Genomic DNA, 24,469 nt, shown 5'->3' with positions numbered 1-24,469 from the left:
AAACTGTACTCAATTTCAGAGGTTTTGAAAAGAAAATCTGTCTATGCAATCTGTTAATTGTCATTCGGTTAATAACTGTTTAAATATCCAAACCACAGAGCGGCTTCCTATTTAAAAAAATTAAACTATGGCACTCAGGAAAGCAAAACAAATACAGCGCAGCCCGCCTCAAAGGTTGTGCTCCGCGAGCAACCGGTGCGGGTCCCGCCAGCCCACCCTCCTCCGGCAGCCACCTCCCTGCGCCGAGCGGGGCTGGGCCAGGGCAGCACCCCCGCCCCGCCGGGTCCCCGCATCACCCGCCGGGTCCCCTCCAGCGTCCCCCTCCCTCTCGACACAGCCCCGCCGGCGTCGACGCCTTCGTCCCGCCACCGGCCGTCCCGGCACCCGGCTCCCGGTACCCGGCACCCCTGCTCGCACAGAATTCAGGGCTTCGGGGGCAGCAGCCAGCCCATCCTCCTGGCAGAGATCAACAAGCGGCTTCCCGGGAAGGCGATGCGTGAGCTCGGAAACACGGGTGAAGTCTGTCGCTCTGGTGCGTTACGGGAGGCGACGAGGCTCCCCACGGCACCCGCAGCTCCACGGGACGGCCGGGACTAAGGCGGGAGGAAGAGCAGCACCACAGCCAGAGCTGTCGCGCTCTTGTACGAGTACGCCCAAGTGAGATGATGAAGATAAAGAATGCCACTTCGGACGACAGCAGGTTAATCAGAAAATCACATGTCTGAAAAATTATACAGGCGGGAGAACTCGTGGCTTCATCTTTCACCGTTTGGGCCAAGCCTGCCTGAGCGCAGCACTGATAACGCGGGGCGGAACGCTGCAGCAGCGAGCGCGCAGAGTGTGTGTACCACGGATGAGCTAATTTAATAAGAAATACAGGTTTTTGAATCTCATTAAATATAGTATTAAGTAACACTTACATTTTCCTTCCTGAAATACGCAGCTGCAGCATTTTACATGAGACTTCAGTCTCCCAGAACTGCTGGATATTAATAGAGCCTTTTGTATTTTGAAGATTATCCAGGTCTCAGCCCAAAGACTGGAAATTGCAATAGGGCAGAGAACAGGCTGTCTTTAATCTCAGCCTCAGCAAAGAGGTTTCAACACAGAATAAAGCTTGTGTCACAACTTGTCTGTTTTTTGGACCATCCTAATTAAAATTCAGTGTCACAAAAAATAAATTTAGTTCCGCTTCTGTTCTTAAAAAGCACAAAGTATGTACATGTGGGAATCGGGATCGACAGTGAAATGTAGCACAGGGCCTCCCCCCTCCGAGAGCGGGGTGTACTAAAACACTCGAACATAGGAGGGTATCTCAAAACCACCAGAAACTACGCTGGAAGATGAAGATAAAGGCAATTCTTGTGCAGTGATCCAAAAAATAGCATCTTCCTTTTTTTCAAAATTACCTGTTTTAATAAAGCAGACACACTGTGCCAAGCGAACCATTTAATTATCTGCAAAAATGATGAAGCAAAACAATAGTTTGCAAAAGTAAATGACTAACCTCTGATTAAAACGTCTGTCCTCATTACATACAGATAAAAGATACAGTATCTTTTAAAAGAGAACGTACACTGAAGAGAAGTAAGTGGCAGTTGTGGCATAGATAACCTGACATTTTGCAACAAGAAAAGTTGACGTATGGACACTGAAATGTAACGAAATCTTTGTTTTTTCTTCCATTTCTTAATCTAGAAAGACCTCCGAAAGATTTCTTTTGTCATTAAAAAAAAAAAAAGGGGTACACACAAGGAGGCATTGGGAGTCCATCGCTGAGCAGGGCAAACACAACGCTGCCCACACCCAGCCCCGGCGCTGCCGCCGGGCTCCAGCCTGCGGCCACACACCGGCACTTCGGAGCAAAACTCACAGCCACGCTGGATAAATCGACCGAGCTCCCGAAAGGGAGGAGGAATCTGGAAGCAAACTGCTGCCAGAAGAGCAGCGTGTGAACTAAACGCTTCCAACAAAGCTACCCAGACAAATTACAACGCCCCCCTGCCAAGATCTGCATTATCCAATACAGAAAAGCAACTTGGTTTCCTTTTCAGGAATCCACTGGCTTTGATGTTTTTCCAGATCATTAACATCAGTTTCCACTCTCTCTGCTGCCTCCAGAGATCTGGATTATAAACCAGCGTGGAACGAACACCAAATCTCACCGTATTTCCTACGGGAGCAGCCCCTTGCCCCACAGCCACGCCGCGGACCGACCCCCTCGCCCCAACCCCGCCAGGCTCTGCAGGACCAAGCCCACTCACCCCCTCCCCGGCGCGACCTGGCCCCAGGGGACTCCTCCTGCCACCTCAAACTGACCTCGTGCTGGGTCAGCCCGCCTGGGTGACGGAGCGCAGCGAACTCGGACGCTTGTGAACGTTCCCCTCTACAACCGCAGCCCAACCGTCCCACCGCACGGCGGCAGCTGCTTCGGCCACTCGCCTGCCCTAAGTCACTACCTACGGCCCGACAGGTACTGCAGGAAACCCATCCTGGCACCCCATCAGGGCATGAAGTTTCTTCTGACCTTTCCATAAAGTGTCTTAAAGAGGTAAATAAATATTTAAATATAATAAAGAAATATTTATGAGATAGTAGCAATTATATAAGTAAATATTTACATCTCCAAGGCAAATATTAAGGTAACAAACACTAGCATGCAATTCCAAAATAAACAAATCAGAGACACCTGCCAGAGCTGCCCACAGAGCACCCTCCGTGACAGCGAGCAGCAAACACGCACCCGCCAGCACCCGGCCCTGCTCCCTTCCTCGGCGCTCAGCCCTGCTTCGCACAAGGAACTGTTTTCATAATGTGGTGAAACACAATCACAAAATAGCACTTTTACAATAAATATAAGCAACAGCACTGCATCAAGTAACTGCTTTGAGAACCCGCCGCTCCTAAACAAATAAATGGCAAATATTCAGCCTCATTCACAACCACGGTGTTGCTTTAGCAGTAGATAAAGCGTGTGACGTTTTGGGATGTGACATCTGAGCTCCAGCCCAGAGGACAGGGCACTTTTCTTCCAAAAGAAACCAAAAACCTCCCCCTTCAGTTCCGTACCAGCATCGCTGGAGAACCCCGGCACTTTCAGGAAGCTGCAGCCGGAATGCCGGATGCTCTGGACACAAGGGCAGGATTCTGGGGAAGCGAGACGCGGCGTCTGGGCGGCAGAGCTGCACGGGGAGCCACACACCTCTACCTGTGCCGTCCGCCTGCAGCGCGGCACGCGTGTCCCCGTGCCAAGAGAACACCAACTATTGCTTCAAGGACTTGCACAAATGCTTTTATTGTCTTGGGCTGACAGCTGGCAAGCATTATTTGAAAATATTATCAACAAACATACATCAAAGTATGTTCGGCTTTTGTTCTGTTGCTTTTTCAGCACAGTTTCCATATTTAAGTGTTCAAAAAATGAAACTTGGACCCATCCAAGGGTAACTCTGATCACCTTATCTCCAGGTTTCTGCTAGAAGAAAAATCCTTGGAGACAGGTTTATATGGCTGCAGTTTGGTTTCTGCCTACGAGATGACGGCTGTAGCAGTATCTGGAAGTTCATACGCTTGTTTCATGCACAAAACTGGTACAAAGAGGCTTTAATTCCTTTGTGCACATTCTGATGAGGCTGTGCAGTACCTGACAGACTCCGCGCAATGCCATTTCTGTTCTGAGTCTGAGAAGGGGTCAAGAGGAAGTACAAGTACTGACTGTCCTGTATTCAAATCACATAAATTTGTACCCTACAACCGATGAACGTGTCTCCCTGCCACATGACACTGAAGATGGCTACAGTAAAATTTCAGGGCAAAAAGAGACAATGCTGCCCAGCAGCGTGCAGGGTCACACACCAAAGCCAGCCACGGCCTTGCCCACCTGACTTTAGCAGAGAAAACCCACAGCGTGGGGAAGCAGAGAGCTTGGGCTAGCTCGTGAGCTCCTAGAAACCACAGCTGAGGGCCTGAAAATCTCCCTTTTGCAAACTCAGTCACTAGTTTCCAAGGCAGGATCCTGCCATGTGCTCTGCAAGGTGTGTTAAGCCTTTTTTCTATCCCTAATCCTTTTCCTGAGACGAGTCGGTTGAATACGTCTCAAACTGGCAGGTTGAAGCGATTCTGAAAGTGAAATCAAAGGTTAGAGCTGGCGGGGGAGGCTCTGCCAGCTCTGGCGGCCGTGCCCCCCGCGGAGGGGTCCTGCATGGCTGGCTGGGCAACCTCGTCCCCAGGCAGGAGACAGCTTTCGCCTGTAATCAGAATCTGAAGGGGGCTTTCAGTGGAGGATTTTGTAATGCGAGAGGTTTATGTTTCAGTGGCACTTACACAGCAGAAAACTTCCGGGAGGTAAGATCCCCAAGAGGCACCAGCACGCTGGTCTGAGACACACTGTTTATTAACTTCAGAGCGCTGCAGCAGTGTTAGAGCCCATCCAATTAGTGAGGCCTGCAGGAATATCTGCACTCCTAAATCTCTTGGTTTCTGAAAGGGTTAAAGCTTATTATTAGCATATAATTTACAGGTCCTTTCTCCCAGGAAAGAAATAATGCACAGTAAATGCCACATTCATTTTAATAATACATGTTACAGTCTGTGCCCAACATCTGCACAAAGGTAAAGCAGACAGATTTTTTTGACATGTCCCACTCTGCCATCCAAACACAGGCTTTTTGTTTCTTAAGTGACGGAAGGTTTAATCAAGAAAGCAGGCAATTCATCAATCGAAACAAGGCTGCTCACACCGCCCTGACAGCACACACATGGTTTTATACAGAAGAAACCTGGCCACCTGTCAGCAGCACCTTTTACATCAGGATATACAAATACACCGAGTGATCAATCCTCCAGCTCTTCCCATTCATTTCTTCGTTTTCTTATTATATTTTTCTTTATGCTAGATGTTGCCCTCATTCTCTGCAGGGATAGATGGGAGACAAGGCAAGCTATGGCTGTTTATACACTATCATAAAAATTTATATACCCTTAGAGTGACTTATTTCCCTTCTATTTGAGTACCATTATTATAAATAATTTTTCACTTCATTCAGGAATTTTCCCTGTACATTATTATCTGTGGCTGCCTGAGAGGGCTCCCTCTCTCCCTCGCTGTCCTTGTGGCTCTGATAAGCCAAAGCAATATGCAGCCAGAAGATGCTGAAGTCTGAAATGAAGGCAGTATGTAGTCACAACAACATCTTAATTAAGCTGAAGGCCATGAAGAAAGACTACGCTGTGAAATACTGAGCAGTGTCTGTCGACAGGTCTGTCTGGAGCAAGGCATTCTTCTTCCAGCAGCTGCCCGTTCCAACACGCACATTAAACCTGTCAGCTCCTCAGCACCGCGCTCCCAGCAGCACCCAGAGACCTTCTGCAGATCAACCCAGAAGTAATTCCGCCCCCTGGGTGCGCGGCGGGCGGGGGGACGGTGCCAGCGGGGCGAGCAGTGCTGCGCCGCAGCGGCACGGGGCAGCTCCCGCTCCAGGGCGGGCAGCGGGTTCCTACGACCGGTTCATTCCTTTACTGTGCAACCAGGAGTCTCCCCAGCTTTGTGGTCACCCAGTGTTTCATTGCCAAGACAGAAATGACAAAAGGCTGGTTAAAAACTGTAATTACTACTTCCAGGATCATGTTTTCCTTGACTCCAGCTTCGAGATAGTAATTGCAGTGCACAGCCCAAGGAGCAACAGGACAGTTCCAGCAGGGGTACGGCAATTTCTGCCAAAACGTATTCTGAGATACAAGTAGGCTCGACAGCCAAAATTCTTTTCGCCTTCCATAAATAGGCTGAACCCCAGTTGGAACGGTTCTCTTCATTGACTACTGAGAAAATCTTGGGTGTCTACAGAGAAGCGAGACCACGCAGCAACTCTGCATTTCACCCCCCTTTCCTAAGTGCCCCATCCTGTCCCCACCACAAGAATTCAGACTGAGGCGATACCAAAACTGGAAGAAAAGAGACCATTCCTAACGGCTTTTGTTTCCCTGCACCAGCACCAGGAAACCTCCCATTTTGCTGAGAGCCAAGAGAGGGAGCCTGCAGGCTCGGCCGCCCCGGGTCACCACGCCGGCCGCCGGCCGCCACAGCCCCCCGGCACGTCGCTGCCAGGACCCCCCCGCGGCAAACCGCATCCCGGCAGAGCAATTAGGGACGGCAGTGGAAGCGCGTTAATAAATTTCCTGTTGCCATGGCACTGCAGCGAGGCACTCGCATCGCCACGCAGATAAAACGGACTGGCTGCAAACGACACCGACGTAACAGGAAACTTCGGAATGGTTTCCACAGCGCGCCCGGGGGCTGATCTGCCTCGGCAATGGTTACGCACGCAGAGGGAATTGTCACAGCACCTCATCACGGCTGCTGAAAAGGCAGCAGCGGTCAGGAGTTATGCGTGAAGATCCCTGCCAACGCACAGGATGTTTCATATGACAAGACCCTTTCTTCAGAAACGATTCACAGCTGCAATAGCCATTACAGCACGTGTACGCACAACAACTCGTATAACAATGTGTCTGGAGGAGAACGTGCACTCGGGGGCGGGGGGCAGAGTTATATACTTCGACTGAAACGTGCTCGTGCAAATGCGGAGGACTAACGCCATGCCGTTCTGCAGGCCTGCTTTGTGCTTTGCCTGTAATTATCCGGTAAAGCATTCAGGTTCTTGGCAAAATAGGTCATCTTTCAGGTTGCACCACACGCAGAGGCAGCCCTGGACGTCCTAGAGCAGGGCTGTGCTCAGGAACACTCACGTGGAGCTGCTGCCTCGCGATTTGTGCGTTTGACGCTTTCTCAGGAGAGGAAGCGCAGCTTTCTGTCCTCCACGGGGGACTGTCTCTCGTGTGAGCACAAGAACATGCCTTCCCTTACATTTCTAAATCTATTAGGGCAGGAGAGTAACAAGAAAAACGAGTACTGACAAGAATTATGCAATTGTTATATTCCATCTATTTAGGAACCTGAAGCTGCAGTTTCAGCCAGAGATTACCTTCTAAATAGCCCTTTGATTATGGTACATGAATTAATGCCATGTTCCCATGTTAGAATTGTCACTCACTATTAATAGCAGGAACCTGTGAACGGCACATTTTTGCCACCTTCTCTTCCCTGACTATGCACAAGCACTACCTGTCGTACAGCCCACTGAACCCACCGCTGCTGCTTCTGCGTTTCCAAACTGTCCTGAAAAATCTCCTTCAGCCAGACGCAGGGACTGCACCTCCGGTACCTTTTGACAGAGTCAGGTTTAAAGCCAGTATTTCTCTCCTCTTGCAAAAAATGACATAACAAAGAGAAACCTGTGGCTAAGTGTGATTCTACCGTGCCTATCACAATATTTGTTCAGATGTAATACTACTCCCAAAAAAATAATTCTAAGGAAAACCCTCTTGCACTGCTCAGCTGAAGCAGAGTCTGAGCCAGCCCCACAAGAGAAGAGGCAGGTGAAAGGCACTGTTGTGTCACAGCTGCGCCCAACGGCTTTCTCTAGCTTGCAGAACCAAAAGTCCTTTTTTGCTGTGGTTCACGAACAGCTCCAGGCCTCGCAGCTCTCGGCATGTCCAGGAGCGACAGACCCCATGAAATACAACTCTAAGGCACCCCGGCCCCTGGCTCCCAGAGGCATCTCTTCCTGCGCCCCTTCCTTCTCAGCTCCCTCTGAGGCAGCACTCAGAGGCCAGGCCTGCTCCAGGGGAGCAGAGCTGCCGGGACAGCTCACAGGGACCCCAGCTGCAACCCAACCCACCGCAGGGTCCCGAAGCACAGAACAACTACCTGTACCTGCGCGGGTGCACGACGGGCTTGATCCTCTCTTTAAATACACATTTTCCCTGCTGACTAGTACTAGTTAAAAATAAAAGCCAGCTAAATTATTCATTGGCAAGTTTTTTCCACAGTGACATCTGGAAACTATCACTGGCTGCAGCACTTGTATATCAGGCTGGAACAGTGAACAGTGAGAAAGCTGCAGCTGGAGAGACCGAGCGTGCCTGTGCAAGCACACGCTTCTTATGAGTGACACAGAACCCCTCATATCCAAACATCTTATTTCAAATATGTCCTAATGCAAGACAAAGCTTCCCATGAAATGGGCAGAGGTGTCATCTCTCATGACTCACCTGTGAAGACCATGAAAAAGATGAGGAGCAAAGTCTGTGTCAGTGTTACCTTCCCTCAGAGCTCCCACCCGGCCCCTCCGCGGGCAGCAGCATCCCCCCCGCAGCGATCGGTAACGTCTGCTGCCAGTACACGTGTGCCTGGGCACGCCCCGGCGTCTCTCTGCACCCCCTCTGCTCCCGACACTTAAGTGGCACCGAGGAAAAGCCGGACGTAGGTTTCACAGGTACCACACAGCTGGCTGCGTGCACAAGCTTCACTTGGTTACGCTTCCGACTACACAGAAGAGCAGAGAAACCTTTGCGTGTGCCGGCTCACCTGAGATGGCGTACAAATTCGAGTGCTGGTGCTCCAAGTCCAGGCGAGTGCTGTGACTTTTCCCTCGAAAGCTGGCGGGGAGCGTCAGCGAGATATGCCTGAGGATGAGAATGGGAAATGGAGATGACGTTACTGCAGAGCGGAAGGTTACTGCTGCTGCCAGGTCACTCTTGCCCGACGATTTAAGCAGCAAACATTAATTTTAACACTGCTTGTAAAAGCCGGAGCAGGCCCCCAATCCCAGGAGGAGACCGAGGGTGGTTCAGCTGCTTCACCAGCTCCTCAGCCCAGCTGTGAGCGAGACCATCCACACCCTGGTGTGATCCCCCCTGCCCCGCTGACCGACGGACTCGGCCAACAGCCAATGCGCTACAGAGGTGGCCACCCCCGGCCCTGGCAGGACACGGCAGCTCCTCACCAGCTGGCACCCAGGGACAGCCTGGGCCAGCCTGGGAGCACGGTCCCCCCTCTGCAAACACAAGTGTCAACATCAGGAGCGCGCTCGAACACCCCGCAGGACTCAACCGCGTCTTCTTCAAGGCAGAATGCGCTAACAGCAAGTGCTTTGGATTTATCCATACCAAGAACTTCTAGTACCTTCATAAATAAGATCTTTGAAAGTTTCCTGATGACCGAGGGCTGCCCCAAACCTCCCCGGAGCAGCTGCAGGTCCCCGCGCCCCCTGAGGCAGAGGCACACGCCCAGCGCCCCTGCACCAGCCCCGGGGACAAGCGGAGCCAAACCTCCCCTGGCCCCCTCCAGCCGCAGCAGCGCGGGACGGCCTCTTCCCAGCAGTGCTCTGCCCCGCGCTCCCACGGCGGGGAGATATTTTTACACTTCCATTAAACCTCCCTATAAATAGGAAAAAGCAGAGCTCATGGACGTGAAGTTGAAACTATTTTCGGTAGCTCAGGAAAATCCAGCACACAGCGAGCCTGGGCACAGGCTAGAAGAGGAGGTGGGTGACTTCCCAGGAACAGGCGGCGTGGGAGGGCGGGACGCGGCACCCAACAGGCCCCGCTCCCGTCGGGCCGGGGCTGCTCACGAAGCCACTGGAGCCTGGAGCTGCTCCATGCCAGCCGCTGGCACCGAGGATGGACCCAGGCACGGGTGAGCACGAGCAAGGCCACTGGCCGCAGGGGACACGGCTCTGCCCAGAAGCCTGCTGCCAGGAAGGACTTCCTGCTAGTGACGTTATTGATGGCCCACGGATTTCTATGCTTTGATGAGAGATTTGGGCTTTTCCCTTTTAATTCGAACCTATATTTTTCTAACGCTGGTCCCAGGTCTGCGTGAATTTTTATCAAATGCTATCATTAATCTTCTGGACTGCGTTGCCACGCGTAATGAGGATGCTCCCTCTTCCCAGAGAGGCGCAGCAGGAGGCAGAGGCAGCAGCAACCGTTCCACAGGAGCGAGAGTTACTGGGCACGGTGAGAGCCTCGGCATCGCCCCCCTGCCAGAACAAGGCACCCTTTGTGTCCCCTCACGGACGCCCAAGCTGCACAAAAGGGCCCTGGGCGTCCTCCAGCAGAGCATCAAATCCACGTTCTCAGCTAGCAGGTTTTATCTACCAAGCAGATCATCTGGAAATTATCTGCCTTTACAAACAGCACACATTTTGTGAAGGCCTATGTATTTTTAGCCCTTGATGCAGCTGATGGTGAACAGCACAGATAAAATAAGAAAAAGCAAACATCAGTTTGAGTGTGCTTGTGCTTCCCAAAGCTATTTCTAACCAAAAAAAGATGGTGTGAAAATATTTTCAAATTTGGCTAAGAGTTTGCTATTTAAAACACAATCCATATGAGACTCTTTGTGAGCAGAGGCAGGTTTGTCATGAACACACTTTAAAACAGAAGACCACTGCCTGTAGGCATTACACGCTTTTCATTTGTTTTTTAATAGCAGTATCCAAAAATACTTTCTGAGGCACCAAAACAGCTAACAGAAAGACTTTTGAATTTCTCTGGCTCGTACGGGGGACTGCTTTCTTCACCCCAAACAAAACAGCGGGAATAGCTTCGGAAGTAAACAAAGCAGATCTACTTAAAAGGCCCATTTCTGAGCAGAGTATTTCAAAAGTTTCTACCAGCTTCTGCTGCAGGAGAGGCCGACCCTCTTTCCCCTCCGTTCAGCCCTGTTCCACAGCCACCACCAAGCCTGCCGGAGCACGGCAGCAGCAGTCCTGCGGCGGGCACCATGTGCGCGCCAGGAGCAGCTGCGGGCTCCGTGCACGAGGCAGCAGCCTTCCCGCAAAGCTTCGAGCCCTCAGTTTGCAAAAAGACTCTCTGAACCAAGTCCCCAGTCGCTACCGGCGTGCCTGGCAGCTCAGGCGGGCGCCAGGCTTCCGAGCGCCATATGCTGAAGCAGAGCACACGCTCCACACGTGTAATTAAAATGAATCGCTCGCCGGCCGAGGGCCTGACCACACGTGCCTGGATACGGCGCAGGAGATGACGTATCCAGACCTCGCTGACCAACTCCGCAGGGTATCCCGTCTGCTCTCCGCTCCGGACTCGGGGCTCAGGAGCCGAGAGCGCCCATTCAGCCGCTGCTGCCAGCGGCCGCCAGCCCCGGTGGGCTTGAACAGGGGCCGTCACGAGGGCACGTGGAAACGACAGCCGCGGCCCCCTGCCACGGCCGCTTTTGGACACACGGGCATTTCATGGCTCCCAGCCAGCCGCGCCGAGGACAGCCAGATCTCTCCAAGGAGACCATTTCGCTGCAAGACCACCAGACGGAGGGCAGGAATTGCGAGAAGATCAGCTCCCCCCTTCCCCCTTCCCTTTTTTAAAAGTATGACATTGCAGGGAAAAATGGGAAACAAAGTCTAATTTATTTTAAATTAATGCAAACTTTGGCCAGAATCAATATAACTTATACCTACTAAGTTGATTGCATAATGCATTTTCCTTACGCGTCGTGAAAGCCAAATCATTTTGCATTGTAGAAGACAAAAAAAAAAAAAAAAATAGTCTGCCATTGAAAAGCAAGAAAATCCCAATTACAAAGTCCCCAAGTTCCTAAACACATATCGTGAAAGTATGTGCAGCTCTGCGGCATATGGCAAATCAATTACTAGTTTAAATTTTAAAACAAAAACATGGTAAATGTGTTGCAGAAATAATCAAGAACAACGGTTTGGTTTAGATTACAGCGGCCACTAGAGTTTTGAATACAATTAATCATCATTCCAGGCAATGGGAAGCCATATTGACACTTATTCCTAATTTGAATATTTAATTAGGGTGAAGTTCTTCATCAAATTATCACAGAACTGGGAGGAAAGCCTAAAAGATTTAAACAATTACTACTTTAACCCTTCACTAACTGCTCACCTGTGAGCACAAGAATCTCTTCCCCGTTCTGCAGAGCAAGAACGCGCTGGGGTAACGTGGGGTAACGGGAAAAGGCCGGAGTGAAGAGAGACAATGGACACCCCGGGGGGGCGGGCGGGAGACGCACGGACACAGGCTGCCCACGCTCCTCCACCTTCAGCGGAGCAGAGCTTTCAGGCCAGATCTCTATTTTACCATCAGGTGTGGTCCCTCCTAGGGCTTCTGTGTTTTGCCGGGTTTTGTTTGGGTTTGTTTGATTACTTCATTATGTTTTTTTAAACTGAAGAGCCTGCCCAGTGTCACCCATCAGGCCCCTGGGCCGAGGGACACTGCAGCTGCTGCCCACCCCGCGCGGGAGGGTCCCAGCCCCTGCCCTGCACCCACGGGACGGGGCCGGAGCCCGGCGCTGCTCCGGACCCACCGCCCCTCCCGCCACGCCACGGGCGCCCTCCCTCTGCACAGCTCTGCCTCAGATCGCTCAAACATCCCTTTATGTGCTGTATTAATCCATATAAGAAGATCTCTTTTAATGAGGAGTGATATAGTTATGAACTCTCTAGAGCCATAATTAGAGCAAACTAATTGAAGTTGTGTTTTGACACACTTTCCAAATTCACGGGTACTGCATGACATATTCACAACACTACTGCTGCACAGCCATGGTGACAGCAAAATCATTAGGCTAATAACGCTTATTTGCATTCTTATCATGCCAGCAGCATGCCGTTAAATACTGCCTCAACCAGTGCTCGTTTACTCTGAAAGTTTCCACTGAAAGATATTAACAGTAATTATTAGTACTTTAGTGGAATCTCTAATGTTAAGGAATGGCAACTCACATTAACTATCCCCATGCCAATTATTTTCCTTTTGAACCATCACAAAAAGCACTTTTCTTCCTCCCTGGCGAGGGAGGCAACGAGGCGGATCTGGCGCTGCCAGGAAGGACAGACACACGCCTGCCTCGGCGAGGCCGTCGGGGCTCCAGCCGCGCTCTCCAACGCCAAAGTCAAAACCACACTGCTCCAGCACGGGTTAAATGTAAAAAATATTTTTCCCCAGCATACAATAATTTCCAGGATGAAACTACTGCAACAGCACAGTTCAGGACAGGGCAGATTTAATTACTCTCTTAACTTCAGCTTTTCTTTCAGCCATTAAATCTATGGAACAAGTCCACATACACCAGCAACAGAAGCAGCACGTGATGAGAGAGATCCTTCACGTGCTAGCAAAGGCGGTTTGAGGTCTGTGCACATTATGGTCACTTTTTGAATGTTTTTGTAGAGAAACTCGCATAAAACAGGCCCAGGAATGCCTGACAGTTCCAAATCGGTTATTAATAACTGTCTGCAGGAAGGTGATGGACTGCTTTTGAAGTCAGGGGGAAAGTACTCATAAAAGGTAACAGAGGATCATAAGGGGAAATGCCAGATATCAAAGGATGCTTCGTAATTCATATAAAAATATCAACAATGCACAGCAAAAGAACAATGCTAAATTTTCACTTTCCAACTGGATTGGATGACCATGGTGGAGAAATCAGGGAAAACTTTTAAGAACCGCCCCACGTTACCAAATATATTAGAAACCATCCTGCATGCTGCAGACTGGGATTGTCCTGGTCTTTGACGTACCACCGTCACGACTGCAATTTAAACGAACTTAAAGAGCGGTGCCGCAAAAACTGCAGTCTCCTAGGAACACCTTCCAATAAAAAGAATCGTATCTTCCATAATCAATGGATTATGCAAAGATCATGCCTCATGAAAAACTGAGGACAGAACAATTAAATTCCAAGCTGTAGAAAGCTGAAAACACACCTACAAGAACTTAATATCAGGCTGGAGCTCTCAAGAAACATAACCCAACTTGAAAGCTTTGCCTGTGGAGGCAGGAAAAAGCCCATTTCTAAGAAACGAGCTGCTGGAGCTGCTGACAGACGTCAGAGGACCTCGCAGCAACCGCTCACCTAGCAGAATGCATTTTCCAAACTGCAGCTCACAGACAACCCACGGCAGATATCTACGGCTCTGGCAGTGTCCAGAATCCCATCTACAGTATTTATTCACAGTCCTTAACTTTTACTGTGCTCAGGCACTGCGATGCCAGAACACCTACCTCATACTCCAAAGAACTGCAATGAAAAACAAAACTGTGAGGCAAGAATCACCTCGGGTAACGGACTTCATTCCAGACAATCTATTCTAATCGTGTAAACCAAATATTTAAATACTTTCTAAAACCTTCCTGACCCTTTCCCTAAAACAAGCAACATATGGGCTTTGCAAGCATTTCATCTCATTCCAAGCTACTAAAATATCCTGTTTCCCAAAAATCAATGAGAGCTGGTGGTGCCAGATTCAGATTTTATAAAAGCCCAAGCGCATGGGAGAATGAAAAAGGGAGTGAACGCTTCTTTCCACTTTTAGATCTACCCGTTTCATTTTGCCAGCTGCAGAGGGGAGAAGGCCTGTCTGCAGCAGACGTACCGAGGCAGCGCACACAGCGTGCCTCCGCGCAGCGCCCCCGGAACGACCACGCCTCGAGGAGAGGGGGAAAGGATGTTGCGCTCTTCTGTCAAAACTAAAGCAATCCCCAGCTGAACGGAACAAACCCCGATGACGCTAACAAGGGAGCGTGATCTACTGCAGACCAGCGACCCAAAATGTAAGGCTTAATGCAGAATGAAGCTCCTGCAGCTTCCTCTATACAGGGATTAATTTAGATCAGAGGACTTAAGTAACCAGGATAGAACAGCTGCCAAACAATAGAAAAAACCCAACAAGTTTAATTTACGCTGCTTGGAAGTCTGAGCTGTAGCCCATTAAATTGTTATAGGCAGAGGACTGCATCAAAGAACGGAGACCTCGTACTGTAAGCATGAAGTGCTTATGAAGTGGTTGTCTTAGATGAGCAGCGCGGTGTCTCTGGAGGCTGCAGCGGGAAGAGCGCAGCTTTCCACATCCTTCACTAGCTGCTCTCCAGAGTCAGGAGTTTTCAGATAATGAAGCAGTAGGGAAAAATTGCCAAACAGCAGAAATACTCCAAAAAGATAAATTACACACGGTGTAAGCTTCCGCGGTTAGGATTTTAAATTCTGTCAAATTAATCAGCACAACAAAGCCAGGGCTCAGGCGTCGGACGAGAAGCATCTCTCGGAGGCAGAGGGGGGCTGCGGCCGAGCCCCCAGCCCTGGGGTGCTGCAGGCACAGCCCAGCCCCGGGGGAGCAGTGACGCCGGCCCTGCACAACCCGCTAAACAAATATTCCACATAAAGACTCATTTGGGAAGAGCACGTTGTCAGCACTTTGCCAGTAATAAATAATGACAGTCCAAACACTTTACTAAAAGCAATAAACTCAAGAAGTGTTTTGGAAAATGGTGAAAGTGATTGATTTAAAGAAGGAAATATCTGAACACAACCACATGCACTTCAGGGTGAAAGCACAGATTACAAATCAACAGTGGCAGAGATCATATTAAATAGCAGACAACACAAGTTTTAGGGAAAAAATGCTCGATTCCCCCGCAGGGCTTATTTAACAAGTGAGTATATAGCGTCTTTGAATGAATACCTTCGGTTCGTACTTAATGACCCTACGCTATACCCTGAAGAAAACATGCCTCCAGGAATATTACTGTAGCAGCAGCAGGGCTCTATAAAGAAAAATGACTCTAAGGAGATCGAAGCCTCTTCACTCAGAGCACTCCCCAAATTTTTCAATGCATCCTCAAAATCAGCTAAATCAATCAGACGACTTCTAACTACAGCTAATGTCTGTCTCTCTCAGCTGCTGCAAGGGATCCTTGTGCCTGGAAACCACGCGTATTGTTCAAACATTTTTTCCTAATCATCATCTTCTACCACTAAAACATACTGGACTCTGACCAATTTTTGCACGTCTTCATCCAGCTGAGCTGGATCTAAGCCATACGGTCAGGGCAGCTTCATAACAAATTCCTTATGGGAAACAGACTCTGGATAAACGTACGCCAGCACCCCTTACCCACTCAGACAATCACGTTCAGATTTGCACAGCGTACACTCATCACGGACATTTCATCCTTAAATTTTGCTTCTAACCATACCCACTGGAAGGGGTCTGTGGAAACGCTTCTTCCAAGCTCCAGCTTATTGTTTCAGTCTCATTGTGGTTTTTTTATCCACAGCTACTGTGATGTGAAACCCAGCCCTTGTACCGCTCTTGGCCTCTTGCAGGGTACGTAGTTTTAAAACTAGGAATATTGTCCTGTATTTCACGATACAAGTGACTTGAGCATTCAAGCCAAAGAATATGTTTTATTAGTTGTAAATCAGAAGGTAGTTTCACTTTAGAGCTCTTTTGATGAAGCAGATTAGAAAATGCAACTCCACCAAGAAGGAAGCATTTTGCAGAAAGGATCAGGCTGTCGGAGATCCCACTGGCAACGTTTCTCAGAGCAGTCTCCAGTCAAACCAGAAACGTCCATCCAAAAGTACTCCTTATTTGGTAGCATTTGGGTCCGATGAGGGACTTTAAGGCAGACCCCCCCACTCTGTGGAAGCATCCTGGCCATTGGGCTGCCAGCGGCGTCTGCCCCCGGGCCCGCGGCAGCTTTCTGAAGTCTTGGCTTTGTTCCACGCCAGAGCAGAATAAGCACTGAAACCCTGGAACCTTTTCCTCTACAGACTCTCCATAAAATTTATTTTAAACGTCTTAAAGAAAAAGTTAAGATAGTTATTTCTAAATAATATTGTAGCTACTTAAGAAACAGGGGAGGCAAAAGGCTTCCCACTTCCCTTCAATTAACCCGCGGCTGCGGGAAGACGCTCACCGGCAGAGCCAGTCCCGCTCTGTGCCGCACCGCTGGCTGGGGCTGCTTTATTAGCTGCCACCTATTGCACATCATCAGCCTCCAGCAGAAAGCCACACACTGATCATTTTCCAAGCTTACACGACAAAGTTCAAACACCATTAATAAATCAATTTGAAAAATCAGACTTCTCTGCCTAGAAAGGAAATTCTTACATTCCTTAACATTAAGCTCCACTGGGAGCAGAGGAACAGGAGCAAATCATTTCCCTTTCCTAAGGAGGGGTAGTTTAACTATTTAAAAGGTAATTGGGAGCACGGGAGGAAAATTTACACATCCTGCTCTTATTTCAGGGGTTTAAGTAGGGCAATTGTTATCTTCTTATCAAAACCAGAGCAGCGCTTCCCTGGTGCGATGCGTTGCCAGATCGGTATTTCAAGGCCCGAGCGCTCGGCGGCACGGACGGAGGCACAGGGCGGGACGGCTGCCAGCCCCGCAGCTGCCAGCCCCGCGCGCCGCAGCGCCAGCGAGCCCTTCCCGTAGCTTATTAGCCCTGTGGCTCAGGCAGGACTCACAGCCACCACAGACGTGTGCGGCGGCCCCGGGGCTGGCCTGGCACACAGCCCCACTGCAGCAGAGCCAGGACCCCCGGGGAGGAGGCCGGCAGCAGGGAGAGGCGCAGACCCCTGTCCCCCCACAGACCCCCTGTGCCCAGGGAGGCTTTGCCTGGCTCCGGCTCACCCCACGCTCGCTGCCTCTGGGGCCAGCCCTGCTGCTCCGCCTTGCCAACCGGGAGAAAACCCTGTGCCCTTTCCACCCGGCTACCTTGTGCCAGCTTCAGCTGGCAGCACTGCGTGCCCCTCTCCCGACCCTCTCCCCAGCTGGCTCCGCAAACCGGTGCCTCCTTGGTGCTGGTGCCCGGCTGCGCCAGGAGCCCCGCGGGCGGGATGCTCGGTGCTCCCAACCACCACCCCGCCAGCACGGCAAGTCCCTCCTGTGCCACTGGGCTCTCCTGGCCAGGCCAGGCGTCCCGCGGCGCTGCCACCTCTCCCGGTCACCGGGCACGCCTGAGGCGCGGCACTCGGGGCCAACATTGCTCCGCTCGCCCGTGTCTTGCACCGGTGACCGGCTCGGGGCTCTGCCTCCCAGGCGGCAGCGGGCACCGTGAGCCCCACCGAGACCCACAGCTCAGGGTCACCCCTGCCCCAGCCTGGCCTGCCCTCTCCCCAGCGCTGGGCTTCTCAATCCGAGCGGCCGTGGAGACGTGCCAGAGGCAGCCCAGGAGGAAGTTCTGCCCTTCTGAACCCCAGCGGCGAGCGCCCAGCCACGCTAACACATGATACGAGTACAAGTGGATTGCGGCAAGATCCTCCTTCTCCCTGGTAAGCCATTAACCTTTCAGATGACAGCCTTGCAAACTAAATGACTGAACGATTCCCAGGGTCAGCGCGAATCTACATTTTCAAAACCTGACATCAACAAGTAAAAGTTGTGACTGAATCCTGGTCTCTGCGAGAGGAAGATTAAACGCCTGTGACACATCATCTGCAATCAGAGTGCTCCATTTCCCAAAGTATCCGTCACAGATTGATAACATCCACGCAAAAAGTTAAGTGCAATTATGTCTGTCACTGTAAAACACACTTCAGCAGCACTGACTGACATCTTGCTTGCAGCTGACAAATTGTGAGAGGGCTGTTTGAGTGACGGTGGTAGAGACTCCTGCCGCACCTCGGGAAGGGATGCGGAATGCGCTCCCGAACCACAGAAGCCACACGGGCTCACGAAGCACCACGGCTGACGGGAGCCATCGCGCAGGCACCCACAAGGCAAAATGGCTCGAGGCTGGCTCTGTGAGCACTCACAGAAGTCGGGGACTTGCCCCTAAAAGGCTGGAACTGGACCTGAAGAGGAGAACGTCACACACAAACCCTGCTCTAGCCTGCTCCGACAGAGCTCAGGGCATGGAGGGGCTGAGCCCTGAGACGCTGCTCAAACGCTCGTGCCAGGTCCCAGCCCACACGCTGGCAATCGCCGATCCCCAGGCGGGGCGAGGCAGAAGTGGGCAAAGGGCCGGGCGAGTTACCTGTTACTAACACCTCTTTTGGGGGAGGATCACCTCTCGCTCCCCAAAGGGGTGTCACCATGCAGCACCGGCGAGCGTGGGCCCTGAGCGCAGAGCTGCTGAGGAAAGTCACATTAAACTCCCACTGGTGACTCAAGTCAACAAACGCAGCCTTCTAGGATGGGAAACTGCAAGTGCATTTCTCCAGGCTGCCATTAGTGCCAAGAAGCTGTCGCAGAATTTGGAGAGAAAAGACAGTAAAGCAGCTTGATGCCTTGCACAATGGCAGGGCTGTGCTCCACAGCACAGCATGCCCCCCTTGCTGGGGTGCGCGAGGGCTGCCGATAGAGCCCATTAAGCCAGATGCCTGCAGTAGGAAACACCAAGGAGGAGAAATGGCTGAAAAATAACGTGTGCAGTCCAGCACGAATATCAAACAAAGCCTCCCCTTGTGCAGCTCCGACCGCGAGCCGTAACCCCGCGACACAAGCGGTGGAAGCAGCATCGCTGACGCGCAGCAAGCTGGGGAGGTCAAACCTCCAACAGATGACAAAGCTCTGATGTGCCGCCCTCCGCTGCCACCGGGAACTTTGTATCACAGATCAGAGCAGGAAACATGGCCGGTGCAGAAACAAACGTCTCCCACAGCAAAAGCCCTTCCATTCAGGAAGGTTTTGCTGTGCAAGAAGCTCACTGGTGTCTTTTACTGGTCTAGTTTATGTCCAGTGTTAGCAATTGTTCTGAAGCACCCAGGAATACCCTCTTGATTTAAAATTATTTTATAATGCTCGACAGCAGCTGAAGAGAGCAGCCAAACACCTGACCAGCCCGACGGCAGAATCTCCACACACGCTCTATTCGGCACTGCTCACCCATTTTCTCTCAGCACTCACAGCAGCATCAGCAACTCGCTGCTGTTCCTGCCAGTATACATCTATGTGGAATAAACCAGCAAACTGGCTACCAGTGCAACCTCATCTCTCTATGGCGATGTAAAAATAAGAGGTTACTTGTGACTACAATCTTCCACAAACATTAAGTGTTGAGTAACTTACCACATTGCTGATAAAGTATTAGGAAAGGCTTTCAAGTGGTATGTGTTCCCCATAATAATGAAATATTTGCAGGATGCACCTTTATATACATTTCTATTTCTTAACAAATATATTGGATAATAAATAATCAGAGTAAAAAAACAGACATGAAAGATGCTTTGAATGATCAGGCTGGTGGTGTAAAAGTTACCTGTAAATCATGCACAGGGCATGAGAGTGGAGCTGGCTACAGACAGGTGGTTTTTACTAGGAGGCATTAATGTAACATTCAATTATTCCACTGCATACTGGCTGTTTTAACTCAGCCAAATTAGAATACATTTTATATTGACTATTTTGACATTTGCTTTATTTGGCAAGTAAAACAAAACTGATCCAATTTCCTTGCAGCCATTGTAAACCATAAACTGTACAACAAGAGGTTATAAAATATATAAGCCTTGTAAACACTTCTTTTCAGACTGTCGCTGATGCTCTGAGCTCTAATTTTGGCCCCGTTCCCAATAGCTCTGACGCTGCTCTGCAGCCTTCCCTGCTCGGCCATAAAGTGACCCTTCCACACTTAGTGATTAAGGACCGCCATTGACATTCTCTTGCTATGATAATTTTTTCTCTTTATTGTGGAAATCTGCCCAGGCAGGAATTTCTTGCGGACAGAAAATGAAGATCTGTGCTCTAAAATCAAGACATCTTTTCCTCTGATCTCGCACGGCCTGTGCTAGCATGTAGCTGATGTCCAGCAGAGCTTCAAAACAACGTATCGGCTCCCGGGGGGGCAGGCTGAAACCTCCAGCAGACTGCTGGCTTTTCATCTCTCTTGCCTCCATCTCTGCTTGAGAAGCAAGACAGCATGTCTGCCTGCAGCACACCTGACAGCACGGGACCGCCAGCAGCGTGCCACAGCGTGGCAAGAGACCAGGCAGAACTCTCAGTGAAAGAAACGTCCAGATGCTTTGGGGAGCTCCAAGAGCCACTGCAAGACAGTGGATTTAAGTCTGGGTCACGGGCGAAGGCTCAGAGGTACACACGTGCCTTCACAAGACACCCGATAGATTTTTCGGGAAGTTTACAGCCGTTTAAGAGCATCACTCTCTGAAGTGACCTGTAAATCAAGACTCGGAGGACAGGACGATAGCACGACCTTTTCACACAAACCCATCCCCCAGGAATTCGCTCCCGCTGCCTCCTCCGAAATCCCAGCTCTCAATGGTTATTGTAACACCGTAAACGGGTCTGCAGCGCTAAATGCCTCCTGCAAAAATCCGTGTTCGCCTAATGAAGCCAAAGCCCAAAGGGACCCGCAGAGAACGTGCTGTCCCCTGGCACCAGCCCGGCCTGGAGCTCCGGGGACGAGCCTCCTCGGCAGGAGCCCACCCCACGCCAGGCGCTGCGTTCCCCGGCGAGCCAACGCCAGCGGCGTAAAGCGCAGTTTAACCTCTGTCTGCACTGGCTTGTGGCTTAACACCACTCTGCTTCATCCAGAGAAATCCAGGAAGCAAGCTGTCAACACAGGACTCCTGCTAGATACACACAAGCGCGTGCATCCATACACACACACAAATATTGTCTATAACGCCGGGAAAACGACCCGCGCAGGCCCTGAGCAGGCGTCTGCCTGGGGGCACCGCTCAGGCTGCTCAGCACCAGCACTGGAGCACAGCAGTCGGGTCCAAGAAGAGAAAAAACAGGGGCAGTACCTCAAACCACGAGTGGACTGATTCTGGGGAATGAGCAGAACTTGTCTCCCTGTGCATTGAAATCTGTGTGAACGCTTCTGCCTCCCCTTGGTCGAGGAGGGCCATCAGCTTGGCTACACTTCTGGCCCACGCCCCAGGGGTGACACACGTGTACTTTTTGGAAACTACAACATCCTACACAGTTTAAAGCAAAGATAAGTTGTAGTTTGCTGTTTCCCTTTCTCTGGGGGCTTCTTTCTTCTGACTTCTTCACCCATATGTCTTTATACAATGACAGCCAAAGGCATTTCCAGTAGGCAGATACCTGAAAGAACGACCCGTTCCCTCGTTACCGGACCATGCCACGTAATGCTCACACTGATGTGGCACCCTGGTCTGGATTCCGCCAGGGAAGGTTCGCAAGGCAGCATCCAGCAGGAGGGGCTGGAAAGCAGAAAACGTACCTTGGCAGGTTAGGAGCTGGTGTGGAGGACGGTACTTGGGAAGGAGGAGTCGCAGGCTGGGAAGGTTCGTGGTTGCGTGGAACTCTGCCCATGCGGTACCAAATGCCCATGTTGTTCAGCTCCCTGCGTGAGCAACACAGAGACATTAATGCCACAAGCAAATGCTGTGCAGGCGCACAAGTATCAGGCGCTGATGGGTTTCACAAACACCTCGGTTGGTGAGAACCAGTCTAATGGGAAAAAAAGGGGGTTAGCTAATTCCTACATCAAGCTCAGTAAGGCCTGTTCTTAGGTAGGCTCTTCTAAGGACAAGCTTCAGCTCTTACAAATTACTGCTTAGTAATTACAGGAAAAGAGGGTGCTCGGCCTTGGTCCAACCGGGTTTATGAGGAAGCTCCTGGAGCGAGGGGTACTCACCCTATGAACGTGTACTGAGGGGGGGCCTGCTTAGATCTGCCCAGGATTCGGATATCGCAGATCGCTGCCTCTGTGGAATCTCGAGGGATGAATTTAATGCACAGCCTCTTCTTTCTGAAAGCTATTTCTTCTGCAGAAACAACCCAGAACCAGAACACAGGGAGTTTTTTATGCAAGATTAGGGTGTAAATGTTATTTATTGTCTTTCCAGATATTAGACAGATAATTATGGCAGGAACTGGAGCCAAAGAACAGATATATGTCAGCAAACCAGACAGTGCAGTGCCATTCAGTGACTGGAGAAATCTTCTATCAGGAGCTCTCTGTACACTGCCTGAGAGTTGTTATTAGGCACCCCGATAAACCAACACCCCCCCTCCCCTCTGCAGAGAGGATAAGGCACCACGTGTACCACAGAGTGCTGCACCACAGCAAATGGCAGGTGATTCTCCCACTGCCACGTACTTCTCACCTTGGCTTTCTCCTTCCAAGGTAATGTTTGCCTTACTGGCCGGACAGTCACATCTAAACATTCCTCCCACAAGCATCACCTCCAGGAACATACCTGGAAGCTGCTGACATAACCCGTCAATTTATTCTGCCAAGTGCTTCCAAAGAGCCAACCAAAGCACGTGGAGGAGCAGCAGAAAAGCAGATTGCCACGCACAGGGGCTGGCAGCAAGAGCCTCTGCCCAAGCCTCAGGCATCCCCAGTGCTCGTGACCTCTCCTGACTCAGTAAGAAAACACCAAAATGATACTTCCACTGCATTTGCCCTGGTATCTTCGTAGGGATAAACCAGATTTATAAAGCAGTAATTGCTGGGACCTCCTACAGGGCAACTGTTACGTACTGACGCGTGTTCAGAGGGCGGAGGAACCTGCTGCCCAGCCCCTTCCTGCTGTGCGGCACAGCAGTTGCACTCCTTCCACGTTATCCGTCACGAAAACCCGATGCCTACCGGAGTTACAGCTCATGGGTGCAGCGAGCCCACGTGCGCTGTCTGGCCACATGCAGACACGACCCACCCCCACGACGCGTCAGCCGCTCGACAGCGGGTGGTGCGGGCACACGCAGGCCCGTGGTGCTCAGCACCCCCCTCTCCTCACCCGGAGGAGCCCGCGGGAGCCTCGGGTCACCAAGGCGAGCTCTCCATTTGTGAATGCGGGCACTTGAAAGCCGTGACAGAAGTCTATTGGTAAACTGAAAATCTGAAGTGCAGACCCCGAATGAAAAGCTGGAGAAAAACAACTACAAACAAGTGCCTGCAAAATAAAAACCCTTCAGTTTAATATGAATAAATATCCTCCAGCTTAAAAATATGCTCTGGCTTCAACAGATGGCAAGCAGCCCTGTCTCTACAGGCTCCTCCTGTTTCGTAATCCGCACCTTGGAGAAAGCAATCCATCCCGGCCGCTGGAATTTGCTGTCGCACCAGCGCCAATAAACGTGCAGAGAGTGCGAGGTGTGTCACAACCCAGCATCTGTGCAGCTGCAGTGCTGCTTCGCAGGATGGTAAATACCTGTATCCCTGAAGTCTAGTCTTCTGCTTAGCAAACTAGGGCTTTTATCTGAAGTGCCTAAAACTGATTTTAGGGGCCCAGGGTTTAAGGCTTCCACATCTGGTCCTCAGAACGCGGTAAGGAGCACTATATTTCATTATATTTACTACACGTCAGCTGCCACTTAGAGCACAGAAACATGCATGACCACAAGTTTAACTCTGAACAAAATCAGTGCCTCTTAGCTGAATTTCACAGTAAGCACAAAGCTGACTGTTTGCCTTTGGTCTCTTCCACTCTTGGCGAGAGTCTGCAGTCTGTAGTAAACTTGGTTTAGGAGCTGGATTCATTAATGGCACATGCTTAACCAGAGTTAATTTTAAGTAAACAGATTATAAACAGTCAATCGAAATGTGTTCATTCATGCTAATGGAGGCAGGGACATGCCCCACTTCATTAATACAGACAGTGCCTCTGCTTTAAAGACTGTATGGGTTGCAATCCAACGCATTTTAAATTAATTACGGACTCCTGTTCCAACAGGACTTTCACAAAAATTGCAGCAGCACGTGGTCAGTGTCCAGCGCCCCCAGGGATGAGCCGATGACTCTGCCCCGCGCCACACGTGCCCTGGGACTGTCTGGGGAAAGGGGGTGACCCAGCGGACGGGAAACGGGCTGCAGAGCCCTTCACTTCCCGGTCACGGGTTCAAATCAGAACCAGGTCGG

At 50.7% G+C, this 24,469-nt stretch overlaps 1 protein-coding gene across 7 annotated transcripts in view; it reads right to left on the bottom strand.

Annotated features, from left to right (window-relative positions):
* MVB12B (multivesicular body subunit 12B) overlaps positions 1-24,469 on the bottom strand; it is a 66,981-nt gene that overhangs the window by 25,939 nt on the left and 16,573 nt on the right. For all 7 annotated transcript variants that reach the window (XM_074846671.1, XM_074846672.1, XM_074846666.1 and 4 more), the window contains 3 exons: positions 22,241-22,370; positions 21,824-21,946; positions 8,426-8,523 (listed from right to left, as the gene is read on the bottom strand). In XM_074846671.1, coding sequence (XP_074702772.1) covers positions 8,426-8,523; positions 21,824-21,946; positions 22,241-22,370 — 351 coding nt within the window. The remainder of the gene's footprint in view (positions 1-8,425; positions 8,524-21,823; positions 21,947-22,240; positions 22,371-24,469) is intronic.

Source organism: Strix aluco, chromosome 20 (assembly GCF_031877795.1).
Source record: "Strix aluco isolate bStrAlu1 chromosome 20, bStrAlu1.hap1, whole genome shotgun sequence".
Classification (NCBI taxonomy): Eukaryota; Metazoa; Chordata; class Aves; order Strigiformes; family Strigidae; genus Strix; species Strix aluco.
This window is presented reverse-complemented; position numbering and strand designations above follow the sequence as displayed.